The sequence below is a fragment of the Antechinus flavipes genome, chromosome 3 (genome assembly GCF_016432865.1).
Source record: "Antechinus flavipes isolate AdamAnt ecotype Samford, QLD, Australia chromosome 3, AdamAnt_v2, whole genome shotgun sequence".
Lineage (NCBI taxonomy): Eukaryota > Metazoa > Chordata > Mammalia > Dasyuromorphia > Dasyuridae > Antechinus > Antechinus flavipes.
The window spans coordinates 461575813-461602951 of NC_067400.1; the positions used below are offsets into that span (position 1 = coordinate 461575813).

A 27139-nucleotide genomic window follows, 5' to 3' on the forward strand; every position below is an offset into this window, starting at 1 on the left:
GGTCTCTTTTTGCTCCAATTACAATGTCTTCTCTCAGATTCTAAATAAGACGTTATATTCTCTACCAACTCTTTTCCCTTTCTTGTTTTCCTATTATCATAGCTGGCAATAACCACTGTCTGGTTGGCATCCTGAGGATATAACCTTGGCGTCATCTTGGATACTTCTCTTTCCATCAATCATATTCAGTGATTATTCAAATCCTGCCAATTTTTCAGCTATAAACTAACTCTTTCTATATGTGCAATCTACAGAAATAGCCTTGTAATTGGCTTTCCTTCCTCTAGACTTCCTGTGATCCAGTCTTTGAATTTAAACAAAATATATCCTCTCTAAGCATAATTTTATTATATAATTCCTTTTATTAGAGTCTTTTAACATTTTCTAATTCCTTTTCACAGAAAACTAGTCTTTCTCTTAGACTTCACAGCTAGTACAAAATTCTGTCCTTCTCCTTCACTTATCTTTCTAACCTTTTCTCCCTCTGATACTTGAGCTTATGTTCTCTGCTCTAAAATTAGAAACTATTTGTCATCTCAACTATAGTATTATTCTGTTCTAGAAGATCTCTTTACAATTCTCTGGTTGACTCATACCCTTCTTTTGCTTTTAAAAATGTCTTGTCTTCTTTAGGAAGCCTTTGCAGAACAGTTTCATCTACTACTTCAATAAATCACTCTCTACTAAGTTTTACACACAAATGCATATTTGTGTTGGGTTAAGAACATGGTGTGATGGGATATTTTGGATTTACTGTGGCAATGGAGTATATACAACTATCCAGTGGCATATATGGGTTGATTTCAGGTTGACTAGTTGATCAGTAGTTCTTCATAGGAAAGGAAGTATTTGTGAAAATTAGCAACAAATTATCAGAAGTAGGAGGGGAGATACAATAAGAATATTCTATTTTAAAAACTTTAATATCTTGAATTATATGAATTAACTTTTCATTTCTTTTAGATAAACATGTCAAATAAAGGTATACTTCAGTTTTGAAACAAAAAACATCATATATGGTAGTATAGTAAAAAGCACAAAAAAAAATGCTCAATAAATATTTGGTGAATCAGTAAATATTTTACATTCTATCACCTTGGCTGTTAGGTATTTATTGTGATTAACAATTTGTATCCTTTAGAATGTAGGCTACTTAAGAATGGGAGTCCTATATTTATTTGACTTCTCACATCACTTTTCATGATGCCTCTTTTACATAAGTAAGAATAGGCAATCCAACTAAAAATTTTAAAACTACTTCACATAAACATGACTATTTCTGAAAAATTACACTATTTTATTCATAGGTTCTTATAGTGAGAGAGGATTCATGAATTAGTTTAGTTAAACAAATACGATTAGTCAAATCCTAGTCAAATCAACTTAACTGACATTTTACATGGCATACTCATGTTTACAAATTGTTTTGCATGTATTATTTTATTTTACTCTCACAATTGTACAAAATGGCTGCTAAAAGCATTTTTATTCCCATTTCACAGATGAGGAAATAGAATAAGAGGGTTTAAATATTTTGATCAGCTAGTCAATCAAATAGCATTTATTAAAGCTGTTACTAAGTGATAGGTATAGTACTAAGTGTAAACAGTTTGGAGGTATCAGAAGCAATATTTAAAACCGAGTATCTCCTCCCTCAAATATAATATGTTTTCTATTATACCACTCTATCTTATGTTTTTAGGCATTTTTTGTTACTTTAAATATAATTAATGCCCTACTAAATTTAAGAATAACAACTGCATTATCATTTGAACTTCATTTTCTCCATAAAGAAGGAAACTGGGATCAAGAATATTTAACACTATTCAAATGAAAAGTCAAATTCAGCCAAACATTTGGAGATTTTTCTCTGTAATTTGTCAAAATTTATATTGGGGAATTTCCTATTTATAAATATGGTGAAACACCTATATTAAAGAACCAATTTGTGCCTCATCATCAGTGGATCAGCTTAAAAAATTAACAAATATTTATTCATCTTATTCTCTATGCAAGATGCTATACTATACATTATGGTCTCTCATTTATAAAAATATAAAAAAGTAATTATTCCTATCAAGGATTTTAAAATCTAGTTGAACAGAATGGCCTGAATGGTATTGTGGGTAATGAAAATGGCATAAGCAAAAGTGTAGATTTAGAAAAGTTAAAGGTATACTTGGGGCATATAGATTAAAATAGTTTGGCTGATGTGGAAGTTTTCCACGCAGACAAAGAGAAAATTAAAACTGGGGCTAGACCATGTAGAACCTTCATTGGTAGCTGAAAATGTTCTAGATTGTCAAGAAATCCAATATCATTAGAATATAATGGTATTTGAAATAATTTTAATATATATGAAACACAAACAAATACGGCATTTATCATGCCATAATAAAATGGTAGTATTTTAAGAATAATTTTAAAATAATAAGCAATATATTAAAGTGTATCCTAGGGCAACTCAGGTGGCTCAGTGAATGGAGTGCTCTGCCTAAGTCAGGAAGATCTTAGTTCAAATATGACATCACATACTGAGTAGCTGTGTGACCCTAGGCAAGTTTCCTTATCCGAAAATAAGCCAGAGAAAAAAATGAAAACCACTCTCATATGTTTGCCCAGAAAACTCTAAATAGGGATCACTAAGAATTGGATACAACTGAAATGATTGGGGAAAAAAATCTCAATTTCTTCAAAGCTCTAGAGGATTTTGAATGAACTGATGTGATAATTGTATCATAATAAAATACTAGTCAAGTTTCAAGAGCTGGTGAAGTTGTAATTATTAAACTTACATGAACTGATGCTGAGTTAAATTTGTAGAACAAGAATTAAATTTTATAAAGTAACAGCAAGATGGATCAACTATGATAATGACTTAGCTCTTTTCAGCAATACAGTGATACAAGACAATTCCAAAAGACTTGTCATGGGAAATGTCATCACATCCAAAGAAAGAATAAAGATTAAAGGATAATGTTTTAACTTTCCCCTTCTCTTTTGTGGCTTTACCCCTCTTGTTCTAATTGCTCTTTTTGGATATGACTAATATGGAAATATGTTTAAAAGGACTGTATATGTGTAACATATCAGATTGCTAGTTGTCTTGATGAGAAGGGAGGGAAGGAAGAGAGATAAAAATTTGAAACTCAGAATCTTACAAAATGAATAGTAAACTGCCTTTATATACAATTGGAAAAATATACTATTAACTAAAAAACGAAGCTTAAATGCCATTCAGTATACTTATCTTGCTTTCATAATTTACTATAGGATCCTAGAATCTTAAAAATCCTGATATTTATATAGTATTTTACCACCTCATTTTATAGATGAGAAAACAATAATGAGGCCTCAAAGAAGTAAAACCATTCGCTCAATTTATCTAGCTCAAATGTGACTAATAAGACTTTTATTGTTTGATTCTACAACACTGCTTTTTCCACTATAAGATGTTTTTTTCCCATATTACTGCTATTGTTTTTCTTTTCTCTAAAGAGATTCCCAAGGAGGGAGATTGTTAGAGCTTTTTGTTTTCATTCTAAATGAAAGACTTATTTGGAAACCTCTCCTCCACAGCCAATTTCTGATTCTCTCCCAAATGAGAAAGTTTAAGGTTATTATCAAGTGGATGTTAGTGGCAGAATGAAATAGCTGGAGTAAGGGCCCTTTACTCAGGTTTAAATTCCGACTCTCCTACCTCATTAATTACATAATATTGGATAAGTCATTTCACTATTCTAAATTTCCATTCCTCATAATTAAGGAATGGCTTAAAAAAGAGCAGTTTGAACAAAATGGAATTTTATTGTGCCATAAGAAATAAAGAATATGATGGATTCATAGAAATATGGAGAGACAGATGATGCAGAATTTATTTAGTTGAATTAGGAGAATAATTGATTGACATGACAATAACATGATGGGAATAAATTCTAAAAGTGGCTCTTCTGCTCCCTATGTTCAAAGTGTTGTCCAGTCATCACTTCAAAAGCATTAGAATAAATTATACCTTCCATTCAGAGATAATGAACTAGATTCCCATAGGATGTATCAGAACATGTAGAAACAAGATGGATTAATGATGGATTTGAGATTCAGAAACATTCTCAAACATAAGAATATGTTGATTTATTTTTCTTGATTATATATATTTGTTATAATAGTTTTTCTATGGGTTATTTGGAGGCCAATGTGGTTGGTGGGGAAATGTTATATTATATAAAATCAAATAATTTTAATAAACAGTTCTTAAACAAATTAAGATAATTACATTGATATTCACTATAAACAGATCAAATTTAATTGAATTACAACTTTTAGAAATTTAGAAAGGAGGAGGGATTAGATGATTTTAAAGGTGATTTCTAGCTCTATTTCTATCCAATTTTTTTTTTTTTTCATATTGGGTCTTCACATTCTGAAACATTCTCCTTGTAGCTGCCAAAATAAGAGCCTTTTTCCAAAATTCACTTTGAGATTTGCTGAGATTTACACTGTATAGATATCTTTTATGTACCTGGCTATTTACATATTGTCCCCCAATAGAATGTTAGCTCCATGAGGACAGGGGGCATTTTTACCTTTTTTTGTATCTCTAGTTCTAAGCATAGTTCCTGCTTTTTGATTAATTCTCCATATCACTGTCTTATTAAATAAAATCCAAGGCCTCTCTTTACTTTCTAGGGGAAAAAAATGAACTTTTATTGGGATTTAAAGCTTTACTTTTCTAGCCATATTATAGATTTCTCCCCTTTCCATTCTCTATGATCTTGTCAAACTTGTTTTTTTTTTTTTTTTGCAATTTTTTAACTAGCATTTATTAAGTACTATTATGTCCCAAGTGCTATGCTAATTGCCTGACTGAAAAAAAAATAACAGTTCTTGCTTGTGAACAGTTTGCAGTATAATGGAGGAAATAACAGGCACACAACCAATATACAAAGAAAATACATACAGGATAGATTGGTGATAATTAAAAGGATGAAGCTACTAGGATTAAGGAAAACTGGGAAAGGCTTCTAGTAGAAAAATAAGACTTTAGCTAAAACTTAAAGGATACCAAGGAGACCAGGAGGCAGAGATGAGGGAGGACATTCCAAGATAAGGAACAATGAGTAAAAATGTTCCAGATGCAACTATCCCTCCTCTCTATTCCTTTACAATAGAAGTGGAATGCACTCTCTCATTCCATAAAATTACAGATTTAGAGATGACAAGGGGGCTCAGAAGACATCAAGTCCATCCCCATTAGAGATGAAAGCATTAAAGTCCAGAGAGATTAAATGATTTTTCTAAGGTCCCACACTGGTAAATGAAAGAGATAGGGTTGGAAATTAGGTCTTCCTTTCTCAAAGCTTCTCACTTCCTTCAAGAATGCTCAGATCTTATCTTTTACACAAAGCCTTTCCTTCAATTGCTAGCTTCCCCTATCACTTCTTTGCATTTATTCTCTATCTACTTAAATATGTATATGTTGTAAGTAGGATTAATTAAAGTAACCTTTAATCTATAGAAAGTTGACCAAAAATATCATAAAACCTAGAACCATTCACCCATAGATGAGTGACCAAAGAATATTAACAATTTCCAAAGGAAGAATTGCACACTGTCAAAAAAAAAAAAAAAAACATGTGAAAGAGCTCCAAAAAGAGAAATACAGATCAAATCAGAGATTTCATATTATATAGCTAGCAAACTGGCAAAGTGACCAAGGATGAAAATATTCAATTTTAGAGAATCTACAAGAAGATGGGCTCTCTACTACACTACTACTAGAGCTGTGAATTGATCCAAACATTCTGGGAAAAAGTTTAAAATAAAATGTCACTAAATTGTTCCTAACATTGTTCACATACTGAACATCAGGTTAAAAACTGAAAGACCCTATATGTACAGCAAAATTTTCCTATGACTAGTATTCATAGTCATAAAACTAGAAACAAAATTGGTGAATCATTTGCGAGATGGCTGAAAAGAACTGATAATGAATGTGAAAGAATATTTGGGTGCTGTAAAAAGTCACAGATAAGGAATTAATATGGAAAAAATATATAAGAACCAGGTGAATAGTATGCATGACAGCTGCTCTAAATAAAATAACATTAAAAGTACATGAATTCTGATTAATTGTAAATGACTAAGTGTGATCCATAAGGGATGATGCTAAAATCTTCTCTAGAAAGGGGAGCAAGAGACTAAGGCAGTATGCATATTTTGTCCCTATATATGTTGATTTTGCTTCATTGTTTTTGTTTTTTACAAGGTAAGTTTACAAAAAGTAGGGCATAAAACTTATACAAAAGGTGTCCATAACATTAAAAGGAATTAAGTAAATTAATGAATAAAACTGGATCCTTCATTTAATAGGCATCTGTGGGTAAGTAACTTCACATCTCTGATCTCATCTACCTCAGAAAGTTATTGTAAAGAAGGTCCTATATAAACCTTAAAATACTATGGAAATGTAAATTATCTACACAGATTATTATTATTTCCACCGAGGCCACTTTGATACTCGATATGGTATGAAGGGGAAACTAGGCTCTCAAAGGCAATGCCAATAGAGCCACAAAGTCTGGCAGATCTTATTCAAGTGAGGAATAGATTGAGTGTGGACGCAGTGACAGATGCCTATTGCCTAGGGACCAGTTTATGTAGTTAAGAAAAATTCATCATCTGCATTGCCATAGCAACCTGCAAAGAACTTCTATGAATTAATAATTTGCAAAAGAAGTTAAGATGTGCATTGGTGGAAAGGAATGCCCAGTGAAATCAATTATCCTTAAAATATCATAGCATTCAGTTATTATTAGTAATAATAATACTGATAATAATATGTGAACTAAGTCAAAGTTTAGGGACTTAAAATATTGGGTTCCTCCAAAAGAATGAAGCAGTCTGCCAAACCATTATCTGTATGGAAGAGACATCAAGTATATAATTTAGCCAGAAAAAAATAGCATGCTACCATATTTTATTTAAGTTCTCATACTCTCCACTGAATAGTGCCTTTCCTCCTTCTTCTTACCATTAGTGTAAGAGCAGTAAAAAATTAACCAAACTTCTAAGGTTATGAGGTGTTTCCCAAAATTGAGATTGACTGTCAATGGTCGAGCCACCTTACTAACATGCGACACTTAATGAAAGAAGATAACACCAGACCTTTTTCTGCTGACTTTCCTTTTTTCTTCAAATACATTAATGGCAAGACATACTCTGGGCCATTCAGGAAAAAGGGGAATGAATCCATTATTTAGCAATTACATTTGACTGAAATAAGGTAATCTTTTCTCATTGGTGTTAGCGACAATTTGGGAGTGTAGTAAGAATAGGTCTTGTATTATTTTCCTCCATTCAGGTAGGCAGGATGGGTTCTACTGTTGACACAATAGCTAATCTCAATTTTAGAAAAAGATTTTATAACCTAGAAATTATTTACATACTAATTAAAATAGTAATTTACATACTAGAGAACCTGTGTACGTATAACATGTATATAGTTAATATCAATATTACTACTCCTAAGATCAATGTAAGTGGTTAGAACTTGAATGACAGGGGGAAGCTAAATGGTACAGTGGATAGAATACTGGCCCTGGAGTCAGGGGGATCTGAGATGAAATCAAATCTCAGACACTTAACACTTATTATCTGTGTGACCCTGGACAAGTCATTTAACCCTGATTGCCTCACCAAAAGAAGAAGAAGGAGAAAAAGAAAAAGAAGAAGAAGAAGAAGAAGAAAGAGCTGAATGACTTTAATGAACAGCAAGAATAGACAAAAGCTATTTTTTTAATGAAAAATCCATTTGTCTTATTAACAGATCATAGAATATGTGTTAGGAACAAATTACCTTAATTATGATATTTTTGAAGCATTTTTCCATTTTCTGGTTAAAACTCCCTGTTACAGAATTTTAAACTTTTATATTAAAATTACTACTTTAGTTAAATATTATTAAAGTTTTAGTATGTACTATAGTATAGAGTTATTTAGACTTCTTTGAAATATATAGATATTTTAAAAAGCTGTGTGCATTCTCTTTGGAATTTATTAGCTAAATCAATCTTGGATTGAGGAAAACTGCTGATTAGAAATTAGAATTAAGAAAGTAAGCAGGTTACATCTAAATGCAAATGAATTAAATATAGAAAAAAGGGCAAGGCTGAAATACCCTTGAAACATAACTTTTTCAATCAATGAGAAAAATCATGATTGCCATCAGGAACTAACAGAAGACATACAAAAATCTATAATTCATAGTGAGATGAAAACTGCAAAAGAGAAATGTAATATGTATAAATCCCAGAGGAACTGGAAAGTACTCATTGAAAAAAGAAGGAACAAACCTAAAACAGAGACAGATGCTACTATACATATGACCCAGGTGAAGTGCTAGTAAAAGCCAAAAAAAGTTTCCTAAGGAGTAGAAAAAGAAATGGGAAATTAAAGAAGATACTTACTGGAGAAAACCACATGACTTTAAGAATCCAAATTGTCAGAGCAAAATTCACAACTAGGATGATAAGTAGAAGAAGGACAAACAGGTAGAGGCAGCGCTTCCTCCAGCCATAAATGCCAATTTTGTAGACATACTGGTTCTCTGGCCTCTCTAGGCTTGTGCCTTGTGTTGTTGTAGTGTACTGTTCACGTACCATCTGCTACAGAAAAAGAAAAAAAAAACTCTCATTAGTTATTAATAAAAAACCAATAAACCAAATGCATGATATCAAGAGATAAAAAATACTTGAAAAGCTATAATTATATATGATAAGAGGCTAACCAAATATGATAAACAGTATTTACCATGGCTTATAATTAGCAGATACAAAATATTTTTATTGTAAATATCAAATTGTGTTCATATATGTAAGTATAATTTTACATTTCTGTAGCAGAGAATTTAATTTACCATAATGTTATTTTATTATGAAAATGAGGTTTATAAGAAGTTAATAATGTATAATATCATACTTGTCACATATTTCTAAAAATTAAAAAGATTAAACACATTACAAGTTTTTATATGCCCTGGCCAAAGATGGAGTCAAGATTTAATTCTAAATCTATTTTTTGGTGTATTTTTGCAAGATAATTTCCTTTACATAAGGTAATAATAATAAGGAAATAATAAACTCATATCATAAAAGAAATATGCAATTAAAAAAATTGAATCCTATCTTAAATTTTCATAAAAAATGTGGAATTCAAGGCAATTTAAATAGACTTGTGGAAAGAACCATCCACATTCAGAAAAAGAACCATGAAGACTGAATATGGATCAAAACTTCAAAATCAAAATCAAACATATTTTCACTTTTAATTGTTGATATTGATTGCTTGGATTTTTTTTTCCTTGTGGTTTTTTTTTTTTTTTTTTACCTTTTGATCTGATTTTTCTTGTGTAGCATGATGAATATGGAAATATGTTTAGAAGAATTGCATATGTTTAATCTTGCTGTCTAGGGGAGGAGAGGAAGAGGGAGAAAAATTTGGAACACAAGGTTTTGCAAAGGTGAATGTTGAAAACTATCTTTGCATGTATTTGGAAAAATAAAAAAAAAGAATAAAATATGGAATCTTAACTTAACCTCCCTCCCCCCCATTATAAAAGTTTTAAAATCTAGTTTCTGGAATACTCAAATGGATTTGAGATCTCAATATTTTTCATATTACCTTTATCAAGGCAGAACTCACATCTTCAGTTCCTGCCCATTCTAAGGGATTTTTTTTTTCTTTTTCTTCCCATAATTTCACCAAAGAAGTTCCAAAGAATATGCTGGGTATTGCAATTATTTTCTTCTGATAAGTATATCTTACTTGTCATAAGTATACCAGTCTCACACAAAGACTAGTCACCATTTATTCCTTTCTTTAGCCATATAACAGCCCATCTTCTTTTTTGTTCATACATTCCCTCAATAACATTCTTTTTTCCTATTATTTTTCAGAATTACTTATTTATTATGTATTTCAGGTCTCTCACACCCACCCATTGTCCTCTGAGTGATAATCTGTTTTTAAGTCTTCAGAAATTGTAATATTCTTTAACATATAGTCAAATAGAAACATTTGATGAATGTTAATGTAATCGGTTCCTTTGCTGTTATGTTAACTGGTTATGAGTTATTATTTGTCTTATGGCCAGAAAGGTCTGAAAACAGAGAGACTTGGAAGAAAAGTGCTTATAATTGATATAATAATAGAGGCAGCTAGGTGGTACAGTAGAGATAGTACTTGTCTTGGAATCAGGAAGACATGAATTAAAATCCTGTATAAATTTTGATGGAAAGAAGGGATTCTAAGAGGCTGGGAAGAGGTGTGGGGAAGTACATTTCGAGGTACAGAGCATAGTCAGTACTAGGGCACAGAATGAGAAATAGAATGTTATGAGTGGGGAACTATGAGAAAGCCAATTTAGTTACACCATAAAATGTGGGCAGGGGGGTGATATGTAATAAATTTTGAAAGGAAGGTTGAGGACAAATAAATGAAGGGATTTAAAAGTTAAATATAATGACTTAAACTTTAACCTACAGAGAACAGAAATATAAGTGAGATGGTCAGACTTGAGCTTTTGGAAAATCCCTTTGACAAATGTTAAGAGAATTTGGTAGGTTGGTGGTGCACTGGATAGGGTTTTGAGCCTGGAATAAGGAAAGATTCTCTTTCTGAGTTCAAATCTGATCTCAGAAATTTACTAGCTGTGTGATCCTAGGTAAATCATCTAACCCTCTTCTATTTCTTGCTCTGTAAAATGAGAAGGAAAAGAAAATGACAAACCATTCCAAAATCCCAAATGGGATTACAAAGAGTTGGATTTGATCGAAAATGACTGAACAAGAGGATAGCTTAGAGGGAAGGGGTTGGGGCAGAGAAATCAATTACGTGGTTTTGGAAGAAATCTGGCTAAAAGATAATAAGGGCATTAGTGAAAGTGGTGACCGTATAAGTGTACAAAAAAGTGTAGAGATAGAAATGATAAGCTTTAATGACTATATATGTAGGGTGATTTAGATTGAGGAGTTAAAAATGATGCCAAGTTTGTGAACTAGGGTGACTAAAAAGAAATGGTATCTTCTACATGAAGCCTTTCTTGATTTTTTCAAATGTTAGTACTCTACCCACTCAAAAAATTTACCTCATATTTATCTTGTATATCATTATTTATGTGTATATTGTCTGTCCATGTATGACCAAAACTTTGAGAGCAGAGAGTATTTCAGTGTTGTCTTTATACTCCTAGTACCTAAAACAAGGGGCTCTTAATTTGGAGTCCATGAATTGGTTTAAAGATAATTGATAACTTTCTTTGTAATGTTATATTACAAACTTTATATTATGTAATAAAATGTTATTTTGAGAAGGAAGTCCATGGATTTACCAGACTTCCATAAGGGTTCATGATGCAAGACAAAGTTAAGAAATCCTGGCCTAGATGTTTGTTGTTCAAGAGAACCATAATAAGAGATAACTAAATATTCCAGGAAATGTTTACCATTGCTTTGGGATACACAAGAAAATCAGCTGATTTACCAATTTATTTATTTGACTCTCCAAGGAGAACATGTGAGATATCTTTTCATCAACTTATACCTTTGTTCAAGTTTCAGGTATAACATGAATGATAGGATGACTATAATTTACTTCCTCCAATAGCATTTTTCATTCCTTTAGTTATTTAACAAGGATCTCAACCTTATAGTTCCAACAGCTAAATTAGAGTCTAGTAATGATCTTAAAATCTAGTGATTCTTGCTACCCTCTACATTTCTCCCCTCCAACCCCCGGCTGCTCTTTCATTGATATTGAAGTGGAAAGGGGTCATTTTGTATTTTCCTTTATTTTATGGGTTATCATGACCAATTCATTATCAGTTGGCCAGACTCCTGTTGGAGTTTCTCTGTAACTAACAGAATCAGTCTTTAGAAAGCTGACTCTGTCACTAAGACTCTACTGAAAATTTTTTTATTTTAGGTGAGGCAATTGGGGTCAAGTGATTTGCCTAAGGTCATAGCTAGTAAGTGTCAAGTGTCTAAGGCCATATTTGAAATGATATCTGAATCCAGGGCTGGTACTTTACCCATGCTATCATGTAGTTGTCTTTATTCAAAACATTTCTATCATAATTGATGCTGTTAGAACTTTCGTTCTATCATCATAGCCTGTAAAAACCCAGGACCCCCTTCACATCATGAAAAGACAACAGAGAAAAACTTTGTATAGAGATATCCAGAGCATAATTGGTTAAATTATTACATCTGCCTTTACTCTCTCTCTTTCCAAGACAGAGAAGGCAGCCTGAGCCATTCATTAAAGCTCAAATTAATTCTGCATAAGAACAACTTAAGTTGTTTAACAATAACAACAGTTGGCAACATCTGTTTCAACTCCACTGATGCAAAAGAGTAAAACGCATTGAACAAATGTTTGGAAATAATCCATGTGCTATTTATTAGTTAGGTGATTCCATTCCAGAAGCAAAATGAATTGAAAATGACATGAGCTCCAGTTTCCTACAATTAAATATCTACAATTAAGACTTCTTGAAGACAAACTTAATTGAATACAATTCAATTCACAGAGGATTCACAGAGATTTTGATTTTGCTCCTGGGAATAAGATCAATGTACCCAGCACTCTCAATTTTACAAACCACAATTAAATTATATCATTGCTGAACTGCTAAATTTAAGCAAACCATTTTAAAAATCTTTATGAGATTCTTGCAATTACCCTCTATTTATAAAGCAGTAAGGAATTCTGAAGGATTTGAAATAATACATACAAATTTACAATCTGAATATGTATCTAATTTTCTCTCACATTGATGTTTATGGAAATGACCAAAATTTCAACTATTTACCAGACTTTATTTTATATCATTTTCTTAACAATTACTGCTGACTGTGAATATAATGATATGTGAAAATATAGGATTTCAGAGATACACTTCAGTGAATTTCTCAGTCAGAATAAGTGGCTTAATGTCAATCATGAAAAACTACTGTATGGATGTCAATAACCATTTTCCCTTTCTTCAAAGAAACACTGAAAATAAATCTGCACTAAACATGCCAATATCTGATTATAAAGACAGTGAATCATTAGCAAGACATAGTGTGAAATAGACTTCTCTGAATTATAGAGAAGATATACAATTATATTTTAGGGATGGTTTAAAAGAAGTCCTGCTTAAATAGAGGGCAACGATTTAGGACTTTTTATATTCACATCATTTTCTGAAACTCTAATTAAAAAATGCTGCTATTCTTGTATTCCAGAATTAGAAAGGGGATTGAGGCCATTTAGTCTAAGCTGTGCTTCACCAAGAATTCTCTTTCCATCACACATGACAAATAACCTTCCAGACTTAATAATATTTATTTTCCCCCATTTATATGTGAAAATAATTTTTAAACATTCTTTTGACTGAGTTCCAGATTCTACTTTCCATTTTTCTCTTTCCCCTTGCCCTTGAGATGGTAAGCAATATAAGTTATGTATGTGCAATCAGGTGCAACATTTCTATATTTTCCATAGGAAGACTTGAATGAAAAAAGAAAAAAAGATAAAGGAAAGAAGGAACAAAGAAACAGTGAAAAATAGTATGCTTCAGTCTATACTCAGACAATATCAGTTCTTTCTGTGGATCTGGATAATATGATTCATCATTAGTCCTTTGGAATTGTCTTGGATCATTGTATTTCTGAGGATAGTGTAGTCATTTCCAGTTCTCCATTGTACAATATTGCTATTATTGTGTACAATGTTCTTCTGGTTCTGCTTACTTCATTTTATATATGTTTCTGTAAATATTTCCAGGCCTTTCTGAAATCTGACTGGTAATCATTTTTTATAGCACAATTATATTCTTTCACAACCATATGCCGTATCTTATTTAGTTACTGCCCAATTGATGGGCAGCCCTTTGATGTCCAATTCTTAGCTACTACAAAAAGAACTACCATAAATAATTTTTATACAAACAGCACCCCTACCCCAAATCTTTTTGTTTTATCTCTTTGGTATACAGATTTTCAGATTTTTCTTGAAGACTCTCAAGTGAAGGGGAATGCACCATCTATTATGACAGTCTAGTCCATTTTTGTAGGTGTTGAGCCATTTCAATTGTGTCCAACTCTCTGTGACATCTTTTGGGGTTTTCTTGGCAAAGACACTGAGGTGGTTTGCCATTTCTTTCTCTAGTTCATTGTACAGATTGAGTTGAATAGGATTAAGTGAATTGTTCAAGGTTATATGTCTAGTAAATGTCTGATTTGAACTAACATCGTCTTAACTCCAAGATTGTCCCACTTGTCACTGCATCATCAAACTACCCAATCCACTTTTAGATCACAATAATTATTAGGAAGATTTTGCTTACATGATGTCTAAATCTGTCTCTTTGAAACTTTCCCTCATTGATTTTATTTCTATATTCTGAGTCTAAGCAGAACATGTCTAATTTCTCTTTCACTTTCAAATAGTGTCCTTACCCCACCAGCTTTTGACTTTCTAGTCTAAATATTCCACTTCTTTCAGCTAATACTTCTATTACATGAATTCAATGCCCTTTGCCATTTGGTCACTTTCTTCTAAATATTCTTTAATTTAGTCAATATCCATTTTACTATGTTGTACCCCAAAGTGAACAGAATATTCCACATGTACTCTGGTCAAGGCAAAATACAATAGGAATATTCTCTTTTTTTGCATTGCCTTTTTTGGTCATTACAGCTCACTATTTGTTGATTCATTGAATTTCAGTCCAGTAAAACCCTTCAGTGTGTAAATAAATTTTTCTTTAGTCATATTTCTCCCATCTTGTCTTTGACTTTAGAAGCTGAACTATAAGACTTTATCACAATATCTATGAAATTTCAATTTGACCCAGTATCCTAAGCTGTCAAGATCTTTTAAAATCCTTCCCAGCTTTGGTCACCTGTAAATTTCCTAAGCATTGTCTATACCTTTATCAAATCATTGATAAAAATATTAGCGTCAGAGAAGAACTCATTTAGAGATTTCCTTCTAAATGGCACTGAACTACCAATGACAATTCTTCAAGTATTTTATTTCAACCAGCATTATGCTATATAAAACAAGCATTGTGGGCTGCTAGGTGGCACAGTGGACAGAGCATCAGCCCTGAAATCAGGAGGACCTGAGTTCAGATCTGATCTCAGCCACAACACTTTCCTAGCTGTGTGACCCTAGGCAAGTCACTTGACCCCAATTGCCTTAGCCAAAAAAATCAGAAACAAACAAACAAACAAAAAACCCAGACAAACAAGCATTGCCTTAGATTTTTCTTATATTACAATTATAACACTCAGAATTGATATCTATGTTGTAAAAATCTCTAGTTTCTGAATCAATGCTGAACCTGTATAGCTTCCCTGATGTTTACTTCTTTGCTACCAACAGTCCCCATTGTCTGGCCTTCTGTTTTTTCCTTGCCAGTGGCAGGAAACTGTAATTTAAAAGAACACAGCTATTTGAAAGAAAATTACACACTCTGCCCATGTGGAAGACTGGGGTTTTATCCCCAAGCAGGGACATGTTGCATAGAATATGGAATATTCATATTTACAAAAAATTCTCATTGGAAAATTCTCATGGATAGAATCCATAGAGACATCTTCCAGGTTAAGAGATCAGATGAATACCAGAACAAAGATATGTTTCTTAAATGATTTATACTTGAATAGGACTATCCACCCATAATTTTTGGATGTCTGCATGATAGTCAATTCCTTTTCTTCATCATTTAGCATTAGTATTAGACCTTGTACTGAAGTTAAAAAGACCCGGTTTCCTTAGAGCCTGATGGAGCTGATGACTAGAGCTCATTCTAGATATAGGGATGGAAGTAGTTAGTATATTTTATAAAGAAAAGACAATCACCTTATGGATTAGGAGTATAGGAATAAGGAGGCTAAAAAGGGAGCTACTTATAAAGGACTACTTAAGTATTAATCTTACCAATTGAATATGGTAAAATATCAAACTTATGCATTTCAACAATACAGCAAATTCTCTTGTAGCTTATCAAACATATTTGTTTATTATTAGTAGATTATAACTTACAGTAGACATATAAGGGATCAGGTTTCTTCTAAGAAAAGAAAATGATGGAAAACATGCACCATCTTTGTAGGAAGAATTCAAGCTTTCCTTAACTCTCTGGGGGGTAGGGATAAGAGTGAAATCCCTTATTTGAGAAAGACTTTCAGAGAGTTCTGTGATAACAGAACCACTCCACTTGAGTAGATATTAATTTATTCTGTTTAGCTCAACTTGAGGTTAAAATCTCATTTACAATAATTTTATCTAGGATGGCTTTGCTTCAACTCAGGGCACTTCTATAAAATTTTATTTTGACGTTTCATAACTTGAACACATATTTTTCATAAGCTAAATACATGGATGTTTAGTTTTTAGAAAGAGTCCACTTTACATTTTAGAACAATAATATATGCTGGTATTTTTTAAGGCAGGAACTTCAAGAAATGACTATATCTGGCCTTAGGCCATTGGGTAAGCAACTCTGGTCAGCAGCTATAAAAGTAATTTTATTTTATACAGTCAAGTGAAGAATAGATTTGAATAATCATAGTTATTTAGTAAAGCAAAGTTTATGTAATCACTCATTTAATTTCCCAAAGACTTCACTCCTCTATTTGAATATTTTAATTTAGGAGGCACTTTTGCCATGCTATATAGTAACAGGACATTACCATATCAAAAGCAGACCTTTGAAACGGTTCATTTAAATTATGAAGGAATATAGAAGTTGTGAACACTTTTATGAAGTATATGAAATTATTTGAACAAGACAGACATTTCCATTTTATCAAATATACTTAGGTATATTAATTCAGCCAAATCAACCTTAAGAATTTAAAATATTGGGCTCTGAACATGGCATCAATTTTATGCACTCTTCCCCTCTCTTTTTTCCTTTTTTCTTTTAATCTTGAAAGGAATAATGTTACTTTTCCCATTAATATATTTTAGGTTGTGAATGCATTAAGTGAAAGAAAGAAAACACAAATAGAAGCTATTACTATTAATTCATTACTTTTATATAAAAAACAAATAGGTTTTATAAAAAAAATTAAATTGATTCTTTGGGGTTCAATTTAAGTCATGACTATAAATCTATTTGATTTGAATCAAATATACCCTGGATAAAAATGTATTTTATTTTTATAGGTGTTTATAAATAAGTAATATCTTACATTTGTATAGCACTTGGTTACAAATTATTTAACACATATAAACTTATTTGATCTTCTCAACAATCTTATGAAGGAAGGTAGAACAAATATTATTATCTTTATTCTATAAATGAGGAAATTGAGGATTGCAGATATTTAGTAACTTGTCCAGAGTGATCAGTGGCAACTTTCAGTTCTTGGTTTTCTGAGCTTTAAACCCAGTGCTTTTCTTTATTGGGCAAAAATATATTTCTAAAATGTTTCATGCTTAGTCATGTAACGTATCAAAATTTGCATGTATCATGGAATTCAGGACTATAAATTTTGGGCTCAAAGAAGCATTAGATGTGACTGAATCCAACTCCTCATTTTATACATGAGGGAAATGAGGCAGAGGTAAGTTGAGTGACTTGTCTAGGAGAACAAATAAAGTTGGACTTACAACTAGGTTTTCCTGACACCAACTACTTTTTAACTAAAGGCTTGTTCTGATTTCTCATCATGTTTTGGGGGCTAGAAATGAATTCTAGACTGACAAGACTATATCATCAAAATTTTGGCTGACCCTACAATAAAATGAAAATGCTAAATAGGGCTCAGTGAACAGACTCTGCCTGTTATCTGTAAACCTGCTTAAATACATTCAGAAATGTTTGCCAGACTGATTGTAGGAGGTTTTTTTTTTTTTTTTTGGCCTACTTACATCAAGTGGCAAAGATCATACACCAAATTATAGATGGATTTCAATACATGTCGGGGGGGAAAGTACCCTTTTGATTCCTACTTGTTTCTCTCATAATTTCTTTTCCTTAGCAGTTAATATCTAACTCCATATCAAATATCCTTAATATTAATAAGAAAGTTGTGTGAGAGTGTTACCTCTTATACTGTTATCTATTTATAACACTTTTCTATGAGGGCAACATCTATCTATAAGGGTAATACCATACCACTAAAAATTACTGTCAATACACTATTTATTTGTTTTTAATTTATCTAAATGCACCTATGATTTCATGAGTATTTATCATCACTTCCATGAGGAGCTTCTTCTAATAAGAAGATTGGCACTTGCTCCATAATTTATAGTTTTAGAGACTTGCCTGGGTTTTGATATATCTTTATTGAATATATCATATAAAAGAAAACTTTCCTTAAAATTAGAGGTATTCAAAAGAATGATGAATTGCTTCAGGAAGGAGAGGGTACCTTCTACTACACATTTCCCCCAATGAGGATGATTACATGCTGTGTATGTGATAGAAAGAGTTATTGCTCAGGTACAGGTTGGACCATTTAGAGTCATTTAAAATGAACCAGAGTGTCAGTGTTCTTTGAAAGAGGTCAGATAGTAGACAGGATGAAAATTCTGTTTAGTAAATAAAATGCAAATTTTAAAAAGTGTCATAAGATTTATATTGGCTCATAGAATTAAAATTGAAAAGGATCTAAGAGGCTAGCTAGTCCAAACTCCTCATTTTAGAGATAGGGAAGTAGTGGTCTAGGAAAATTGAATGAGTTGCCTGAGATCACAAGGATAGTAATTCTTAGGCCAAGTCCTATGTTGCTAGAGCTCTATTCATATTCTACTTCACTTGTTTTCTTGCTCATGCCTGATACTTCATAACCTCATTTGGAGTTTTCTTGGCAAAGATATGAGAGTACTTCTCTTAATGGAACATTCTGGGACCCATGGGAACTTTTAGACCACTTGACCTTCTTGAGCCCTAAGCTGTGTTCCTAGGATGGCCTGCTAGCTTAGTTCTTCCCTGAAAGCCCTGTGTAGGGGTTCACATCAGTATTGGAGTTTGCTCCCTGACAGCTGTTCCTACCTGGCACACTCCCTATGCTTGCAGTTTTTTTTTTTCCTTAGGATTCCTCCTAAGCCAGGGCATTTGGGTTGGGAGTCCTGCCTTTCTTCATATCCATTCCCCTGTGTGTTGTCATTGCCAGTAAAGGCATCCATTTCTTCCAGCTATTGCTTGGAGATATGGCCACCAGTCCTCCCAGTATACCTTGTCCTCAGTAGAGAGAGACTCCTCAAACTCAATGGATAAAAACCCTGGGCTATCTCTATTTTCTTGTCTTTTGCCCCCTTTAATTAGCACCCCATAGTAGGTCCTGGGGACATTGGGTAATGAGAAAGCCCAGGGTTAGAGTGGCTCTTTGTTGGGTTGGTGATTGTCTCTATCCTTGATCCCACCTGAAATCCTTCAGCCCCTCAGATAGGCAGCAGGGCCCAGGGTCTGGCCCATTGGAGCTGAGATGGTCTTGCTTCCTTCCAGGAAAGTCCCATATTCCTTTTCTAGATTGAATATTTCCCTTAAGTTAGCATATCTCAGGCTTGCAGACTCAACACAGCAGGGTGGTAGAGCAGCAGGTGCAGAAGGGGCGTTGGGTTTGGCATGGGCTCCCAAACCCCACAGAACTGACAGACTCCTGCCTCCCCAACCCTCCTCAGGCTCTTGCGAGTGTACCCCCGTCCATGACTGCTCCATATCCGGTGGCATGGGAATCTCCCTCTGAAAAGCTTCCCTTACACTACTACAATGACAGCTCACAAACCTCTGTTGGGGGAGGGCAGCAGAGTTCTGGCCCCACTCCTGGCCAGGACTACGTGAAGGAAGCTCAGACACGGGCCTTCCTCCCCCTACTTAGGCAGTGTCTTTGTTACAGATAACTTTTTGTTACCTGAATATTATGTTTTTTCATGGACCAATTTTCTTTTTGGTACTGTCTCATTATAGATGTCACCTAGTTTTAATAAAAGCATCTTCTGAAAAAAAAAAAAGATGAAAGCAGTTTGCCATTTCCTTTCCCAGCTCATTTTATAGCTGAGGAAGTAGCGCAAATGAGATTATATGATTTTAACTCAAAAATCAACCTCACAGGGTAATTTTTTATAGCTTACAAAAATTTAATTAGGGAAAAAATTAATTTTATTTAATTTCCTTTTAACCCAGAATACATAGAAGTGATAGTGAAGTAAAGAACGTCACAAAAATAGAATCTGATTTGGACATCATTTAGGGAGATGGGGGGCTAATTACCCCAACTTATTACTATCTTTTAAAAAATTAACATTAATACAAATAATAATAAAATAATAATAATAATTCTCCCTATCCTTGATCCCACCTGAGAGAGAGAGAATAAAAAAAAAATAATAAAATAATAAAAATACTTCAAAGAGCTCTGATTTTACAAGGCTGAGTAATCTTGTCATTGATCCAGGACATAATCTTGAAGATTTAATAAATTTGAGAATTGCTATGTCTAAAAATTCATCACCCAGCAGGCTACCTGCTTATTAACCTGCCCAAATATAATTAATAGGAATCCCCAGAAAAGAGGACTCAGCCTTTTTAGGTTTAGGTGCATTGGCACAGCCTTCAAACATCCAGATCACTTAAATACCATGAGAAGATGTCATAGTAAGATATTAGCGGAGAACAATACTAACTCAAATTTATATAGGGCTTTAAAATTATTTCTCATCCAAATTTTCAGATGATGAAACTGAAGCTCAGAGACAAGTAGGAGACAAGGGAGTACAGTTGGACAGTCATTATACTTTGGACATAAGATCTGGCTTCAAGTCAAAACTCTTCATCCCCAACTACCCTTATCTATTTAGATGTTTTATAAATTTGAGCAAATTGCTTATCTCTCTGGGCCTTAGCTACCTTATTTGCAAAATGAGAGAACTGGACTCTGTTCTCTAAAGGCCCTTCCCAGCTTTAATGATATATGTTTCCATGACCTGACCAAGTTCACAAAAGTAATTATCTGACCTGAGACTATAATCCTAGTTTCTTGACTCTAATAAGATGTGTGACTTTCCCATAATGCTAATATTCGTACTTTCCCCATAATGCTATACTGCTGCTATGAGAAGCTAAGAATATTAGAGCTGGAAAGGACTCTAATTATACTCTCCCATCTATAATTCAATATATAAAAAATGGGCAACTACAGTGGAGAGTTGTCTGAGGTTATGACATAAATATAGCAAATGAAAATTATATCATCTGCATCTTTTCTATTACTAGAAATAAATTAAAAACACTAGAAATTGACAGAGGGTAATAGAAGTTAGTCAATATGGCATAAACATGGTATCATCCTCCCCCCCCTAAGACATTATTATTCTGAAGAACCACTTCTTTAAATATGAAATGATTTCAGGGTCTAAAAACCCAACATATTTATATTGGAGTCATATATCTTATTTCTCAGAAATTTGTAATTATTCTATATATGGAGGTTCTATTGACTTCAGTAGGAAGTCCATGAACAGTTGAAGGAAAGAGTTGGGCCTTTTACTTTTAAATGATGCAAAAAGAACAAATAGTAGAGAAGGTGATAGATTTATACATTATTTTCTATACTCCTTTATTGCTGTAATAATATGATTGATGAATATGCCATAATTCATTGGTTGAAACTTCTTTCATTTTACATCTCATCAACCAAGCATGCTACTCCATTTTCTAGCATGATTGTTAATTCATAAATGCTTCGTGTTTGAACAGTTCATTTTATGGCTCAAGATCATCTAATGTTCCACATCCAAAAAAAAAAAAAAAAAAAAAAAAAGAACTGATTTGGATTTAGAGAGATTAATAGCGAAGCACAGTTTCATACTTTTGTTTTTCTTCTTAAATATTGAAGGCAACTGATATTTTGGTTAATATGCAAGTCTATGGTTAAAAACAGGTGAGATGAAATCTTATTGGTTAACATAAAGACATATCCTGTAATCAACTCAGGAAGCAGATAAAAGTTAGTTTTCCACAAGGCAAAGAGCATGAAATTCTGGAGGTGAATGTGGATCAAAGTCTCAGAGTTGTATACAGCTAATAAGTAAAACTTGCCAAATGACAGATAAGCTAATAAATACATTATGCAAAAAGCATAGAAGTTGAAGATAAACTATTTTGGTATCAAGTTAAGTTTGAGGGCGAATTGCTAAGATTATAATGGTGATAATAATGAAAATAGTGGCAATTGTACCTTTTAATTGTTTAGAACTTTTCATTTTCAAAGAATTTTAAAAGACATTAAGCCATTTTTTTTTTTTTTTTGGCTGAGGCAAATTGGGGTTGTGACTTGCCCAGGATCACAAAGCTAGGGAATGTTAAGTGTCTGAGGTCATATTTGAACTCAGGTCTTGCTGACTTCAGGGCTGGTGCTCTAAGCACTGTACCACTTAGCTGCCCCCGAAACTTTAAGCCATTTTATGCTAACAACCATTCCATGGTAGTAGGTAGGCCAGTATTATTATCCCTGTTTTAGTAATGAGGTAACTGAGATTCAGAGAGATTTAGTCATTTCTAGTTACACAGCTAGTATGAAACAGAACTGGTATCACAGTCTAGGTCTTTTAAAACTAATTCTATTCCTTTCTTTTCTTATTATGCTGTGAAGAATCATAATTAAAAAAAAAGACATGTTTTTTTTTAAAGAAGGATTAAATGGGATGGAACAGACTATAAATGCTATAAAAATTAGAAAAGAGAGAGGATAATGATGTTTGTAACAGGGAAGTCTTCATAGTGGAATCTGAAGAAGAGAATTTGGCCAAGCAGGAGTGGGAAGTCAGCATTATAAATGTGGAGAGCAATATGATTGATGGCATGAAAGTAGGAATGGCCTTAGCTGCTTCTAAGGATAGGAAGAGGATCTGCCCAATTGGAATAGTCTTCGGGAGTGGGGAGAGAGATGAAAATGGTCCTCTAGGAAGGAAGATGGGCACTTATTACCACAGGGATTGAAAACCATGCAAAGAAGTAGGGATTTGTTGCAATAGCAATTAAGGATAGAGGAATGATATCAGAAACAAAAAGGGTATTAAAGAAGGTTAGTTCTCTACAGAAAGATGTGAAATAAAGAAGATGAGGGATGAGAATCTGGAAGGATGAAGAAACTACTGTCAGATAAGGCATTTTGTAGACTGAAAGGAAGAAATGAATGGGTGGCATTGGAACAATCAACAGGACTTGATGATGATGGGATATGGGAATGAATTTTGTTGGGAATTTGTATGGGAATGGGAATAATTTATCATAATTAGACTTGTCTTCTCAATCAAATTTTAAATAATTTCAGATAAAGAACTAAGTCCTGTATTTCATCTGTATTCCCATGATACCCAATACAGTGCTGAGCACAGAAACTACTAAATATGCTTAACAAACTGACTTTCTAATGAAAGTTTGAGAAGCTGCCCAGAGCTAATTATAGGTTAGCATTATTGATGATGTTTCCTATTATTTCTATATTTATATTGTTCAGACTTATGATTAACCAACTAACAAGTATTTATTAAATGCTTTCTATGTGCCAGGGATGGGGAGATAAAAACAAACATGCAGCAGTCCTTGATCTCAAGGAGCTCATCAGATTAGGCAACAGATTTACAGAATACATACAAAATAGTTTTGGAAGGAGGGCACTGGCAATTGGACATCAGGAAAGGCTTCATATACAAGTTGAGCTAGAACTGAGACTTGAGAGAAGGGATTCTATGAGGTGAGAAAATACTTTCTATTACTGGAATTGGGTTTAGCCAGTGAAAAGGATGAAAATAGAAGGTGGATTGCCATGTGTAAGTTACAGCAAGAACACATGTTTAAGTAGATCTGTAGAATATGGGAAGGAACGTAATGGATAATGAGAGTGGTGTAAGGTTAGATGAGGCTAAATTGTGGAGAATTTTCAAAACAAAACAGAGGAGTACATAATACATGTATATTTATGTTATGTGTATATATATATATATATGTGTGTGTGTGTGTGTGGGGGGGGTGCATGTGTTTATATATGTGTTGTATGTGTATTGTTTCCTAGAGAGAATAGAAAGCCAGTGGAGTTTATAGAGTAACATGATAAAACTTATAGTTGAGGAAAATCATCTTTGCAGCTATGAGGAAAATATAACACATAGACAGAAAAAAGCTTTGAGGTCAGGAAGAACAAACTGTGATAAAGATTGTGATTTACTTATTCATGGAATTGGAGAAAAGAAAATTGATGTAGTTAACATAATATAAGAACTGTAAAAAAACCCCAAAAAACCAAAAAATGTGGAGTCCCTAGATTTTGCCCATTACTCTAGAACTTTCTGCTATATAACTTGAATAACTTAGAACACTTTTCTAGAATATAAGTTTTCTTTTCCTTCTGAGATGAAAGAAAATTTGCTTCTCTCTGCTCACATTGATTTACATTGGATAGCTTCTGTGGGATCCTCAGAGTTTTTGATAATCCCAAATCAAATTCAGAGCAGAGCTTTTTGGAGCTCTTTGTAAAAGTCTTCTTAAAGCCAAGCTCACTGGATAAGGAAATGAAGTTTAAGCTTCTGTCATAGGCAACATCATCCTTCTAGGAACTCACACTTATAACCTCAGAGTCATCCTTGACCCTGTATCTTCCTCATTCTATATAACCACTTGCTCAGTCTACTTCAATAATATCTCTTACATCTTAGGCTTCTAGGTGTGGGAGAGAGTATTGAGTCTTCAGGAAGATCTGAGTTCAAATTCAGACTCAGATATTTACTAACTATATTAACTTAGATAAGTCTTATAAAAGAGGGATAATAATAACACCTATCACCCAAAGTTGTTGTTGTGAGGATCAAACGAGATATAATATATATATAGGATCAAACGAGATATTATATATATATATATATGTTATATATATATATATATATATATAATATATATATATATATATGTGTGTGTGTGTGTGTGTGTGTGTGTGTGTGCATGTGTTTATATATGTGTTGTATGTGTATTGTTTCCTAGAGAGAATAGAAAGCCAGTGGAGTTTATAGAGTAACATGATAAAACTTATAGTTGAGGAAAATCATCTTTGCAGCTATGAGGAAAATATAACACATAGACAGAAAAAAGCTTTGAGGTCAGGAAGAACAAACTGTGATAAAGATTGTGATTTACTTATTCATGGAATTGGAGAAAAGAAAATTGATGTAGTTAACATAATATAAGAACTGTAAAAAAACCCCAAAAAACCAAAAAATGTGGAGTCCCTAGATTTTGCCCATTACTCTAGAACTTTCTGCTATATAACTTGAATAACTTAGAACACTTTTCTAGAATATAAGTTTTCTTTTCCTTCTGAGATGAAAGAAAATTTGCTTCTCTCTGCTCACATTGATTTACATTGGATAGCTTCTGTGGGATCCTCAGAGTTTTTGATAATCCCAAATCAAATTCAGAGCAGAGCTTTTTGGAGCTCTTTGTAAAAGTCTTCTTAAAGCCAAGCTCACTGGATAAGGAAATGAAGTTTAAGCTTCTGTCATAGGCAACATCATCCTCCTAGGAACTCACACTTATAACCTCAGAGTCATCCTTGACCCTGTATCTTCCTCATTCTATATAACCACTTGCTCAGTCTACTTCAATAATATCTCTTACATCTTAGGCTTCTAGGTGTGGGAGAGAGTATTGAGTCTTCAGGAAGATCTGAGTTCAAATTCAGACTCAGATATTTACTAACTATATTAACTTGGATAAGTCTTATAAAAGAGGGATAATAATAACACCTATCACCCAAAGTTGTTGTTGTGAGGATCAAACGAGATCTATATATATATATAGGATCAAACGAGATATTATATATATATATATATATATATATATATATATATATATATATATATATATATATATATATATGTTATATCTCGTTTGATCCTCACAACAACTTTGGGTGATAGGTGTTATTATGTATATATATATATATTAGCTCAGTGCTTGGCACAGCATAGGCTCTTAATAAACTTACTCCTTTTCCTCTCTTCCCTCTGTTCCTTTCTTTATTTACCGGGCCATCATTATAGTTAAGATAGTTATTAGGACTATTGTGATAACCTTCTAACTGAATTTCTTCTTTTCTAGTACATCTGCCGCACAGATTTCAGTTTCAGTTCCTAAAGCACAGTTTGGCTATGTCACTTACCTGATCCGGAAGCTTCAGTGTTTCTCTATTACCTTTAGGATAATCAACAGACTACTAAGATCTTAAGTCTTAAACAGAGTAGAACCTAAAAGAATTTTTATATTACCTTCTCCCACCCTCTACATTTTAGTCAAATTTATCTATGTTGTATGTAGCATTCATTGATTTCAATATCTTAATACAAACTGTCTTTCATGTCTGGAATCATTCTTTTTCTCACTTCCACATGGCTTCCACATGGGACAGCTAGGTTATGTCACGGATGGAGGGTTGGATCTGGATTCTGGAAGACTAAGTTGAAACTTGGCCTCGTACACTCCCTAGTGACTTGACGCTGGACAATTAATTTAATCTCTATCTGCCTCAGTTTCTTCATTTGTAAAATAAGGGTAACAATAGCATCTACCTCCCAGGGCTATTTGAGGACTTGAGAACACATATGTAAAGTACATGGGAAACCTTAAAGTGCCATATAATGTGTAGCTATTTTAAGGTTTGCAAAGATATGCCTTATTAAATAGGAGTGGACAGATTTTGGTTAGAAGATGGAAAACACATATGTATGAATAGTAAAATGAAGGAAACTGACTAGATATCTCAGATTTAATCCAAAAGGAGTGCCCACCTAAAGTAATTCAGTTGAGATATTAAGTGAGGGAAGTGCTTTTTAGTATTAGTGAGTAAAGCTGAAAGTTAAGAGATATTCATTTTGACTGAGGTTACTGAAAGGACAATCTAAAATTGTTCTGGGAAGGAATTCAATTACATTTAAATGACACAAAATATATAAAGTACTTACTTCCTACATATTCTCCTTACTCTCCCTTACCAATCCCCCCAAACTTTTCAGGTTGCTGAGGGAATATAGAAAAAGAAAATAATGGCAGTTTTTTGTAGTGAAGTCAAAATTGGGATGAAGG

At 33.1% G+C, this 27139-nt stretch overlaps 1 protein-coding gene across 3 annotated transcripts in view; it reads right to left on the reverse strand.

Moving 5' to 3' along the window:
- Nucleotides 1–27139, reverse strand: part of SGCG (sarcoglycan gamma) — a 328977-nt gene that overhangs the window by 194268 nt on the left and 107570 nt on the right. For 2 of the 3 annotated variants that reach the window (XM_051986574.1, XM_051986575.1), the window contains exon 2: nt 8466–8663. In XM_051986574.1, the coding sequence (XP_051842534.1) occupies nt 8466–8663 (198 nt within the window). The remainder of the gene's footprint in view (nt 1–8465; nt 8664–27139) is intronic. The other variant, XM_051986576.1, reaches the window with a different exon arrangement.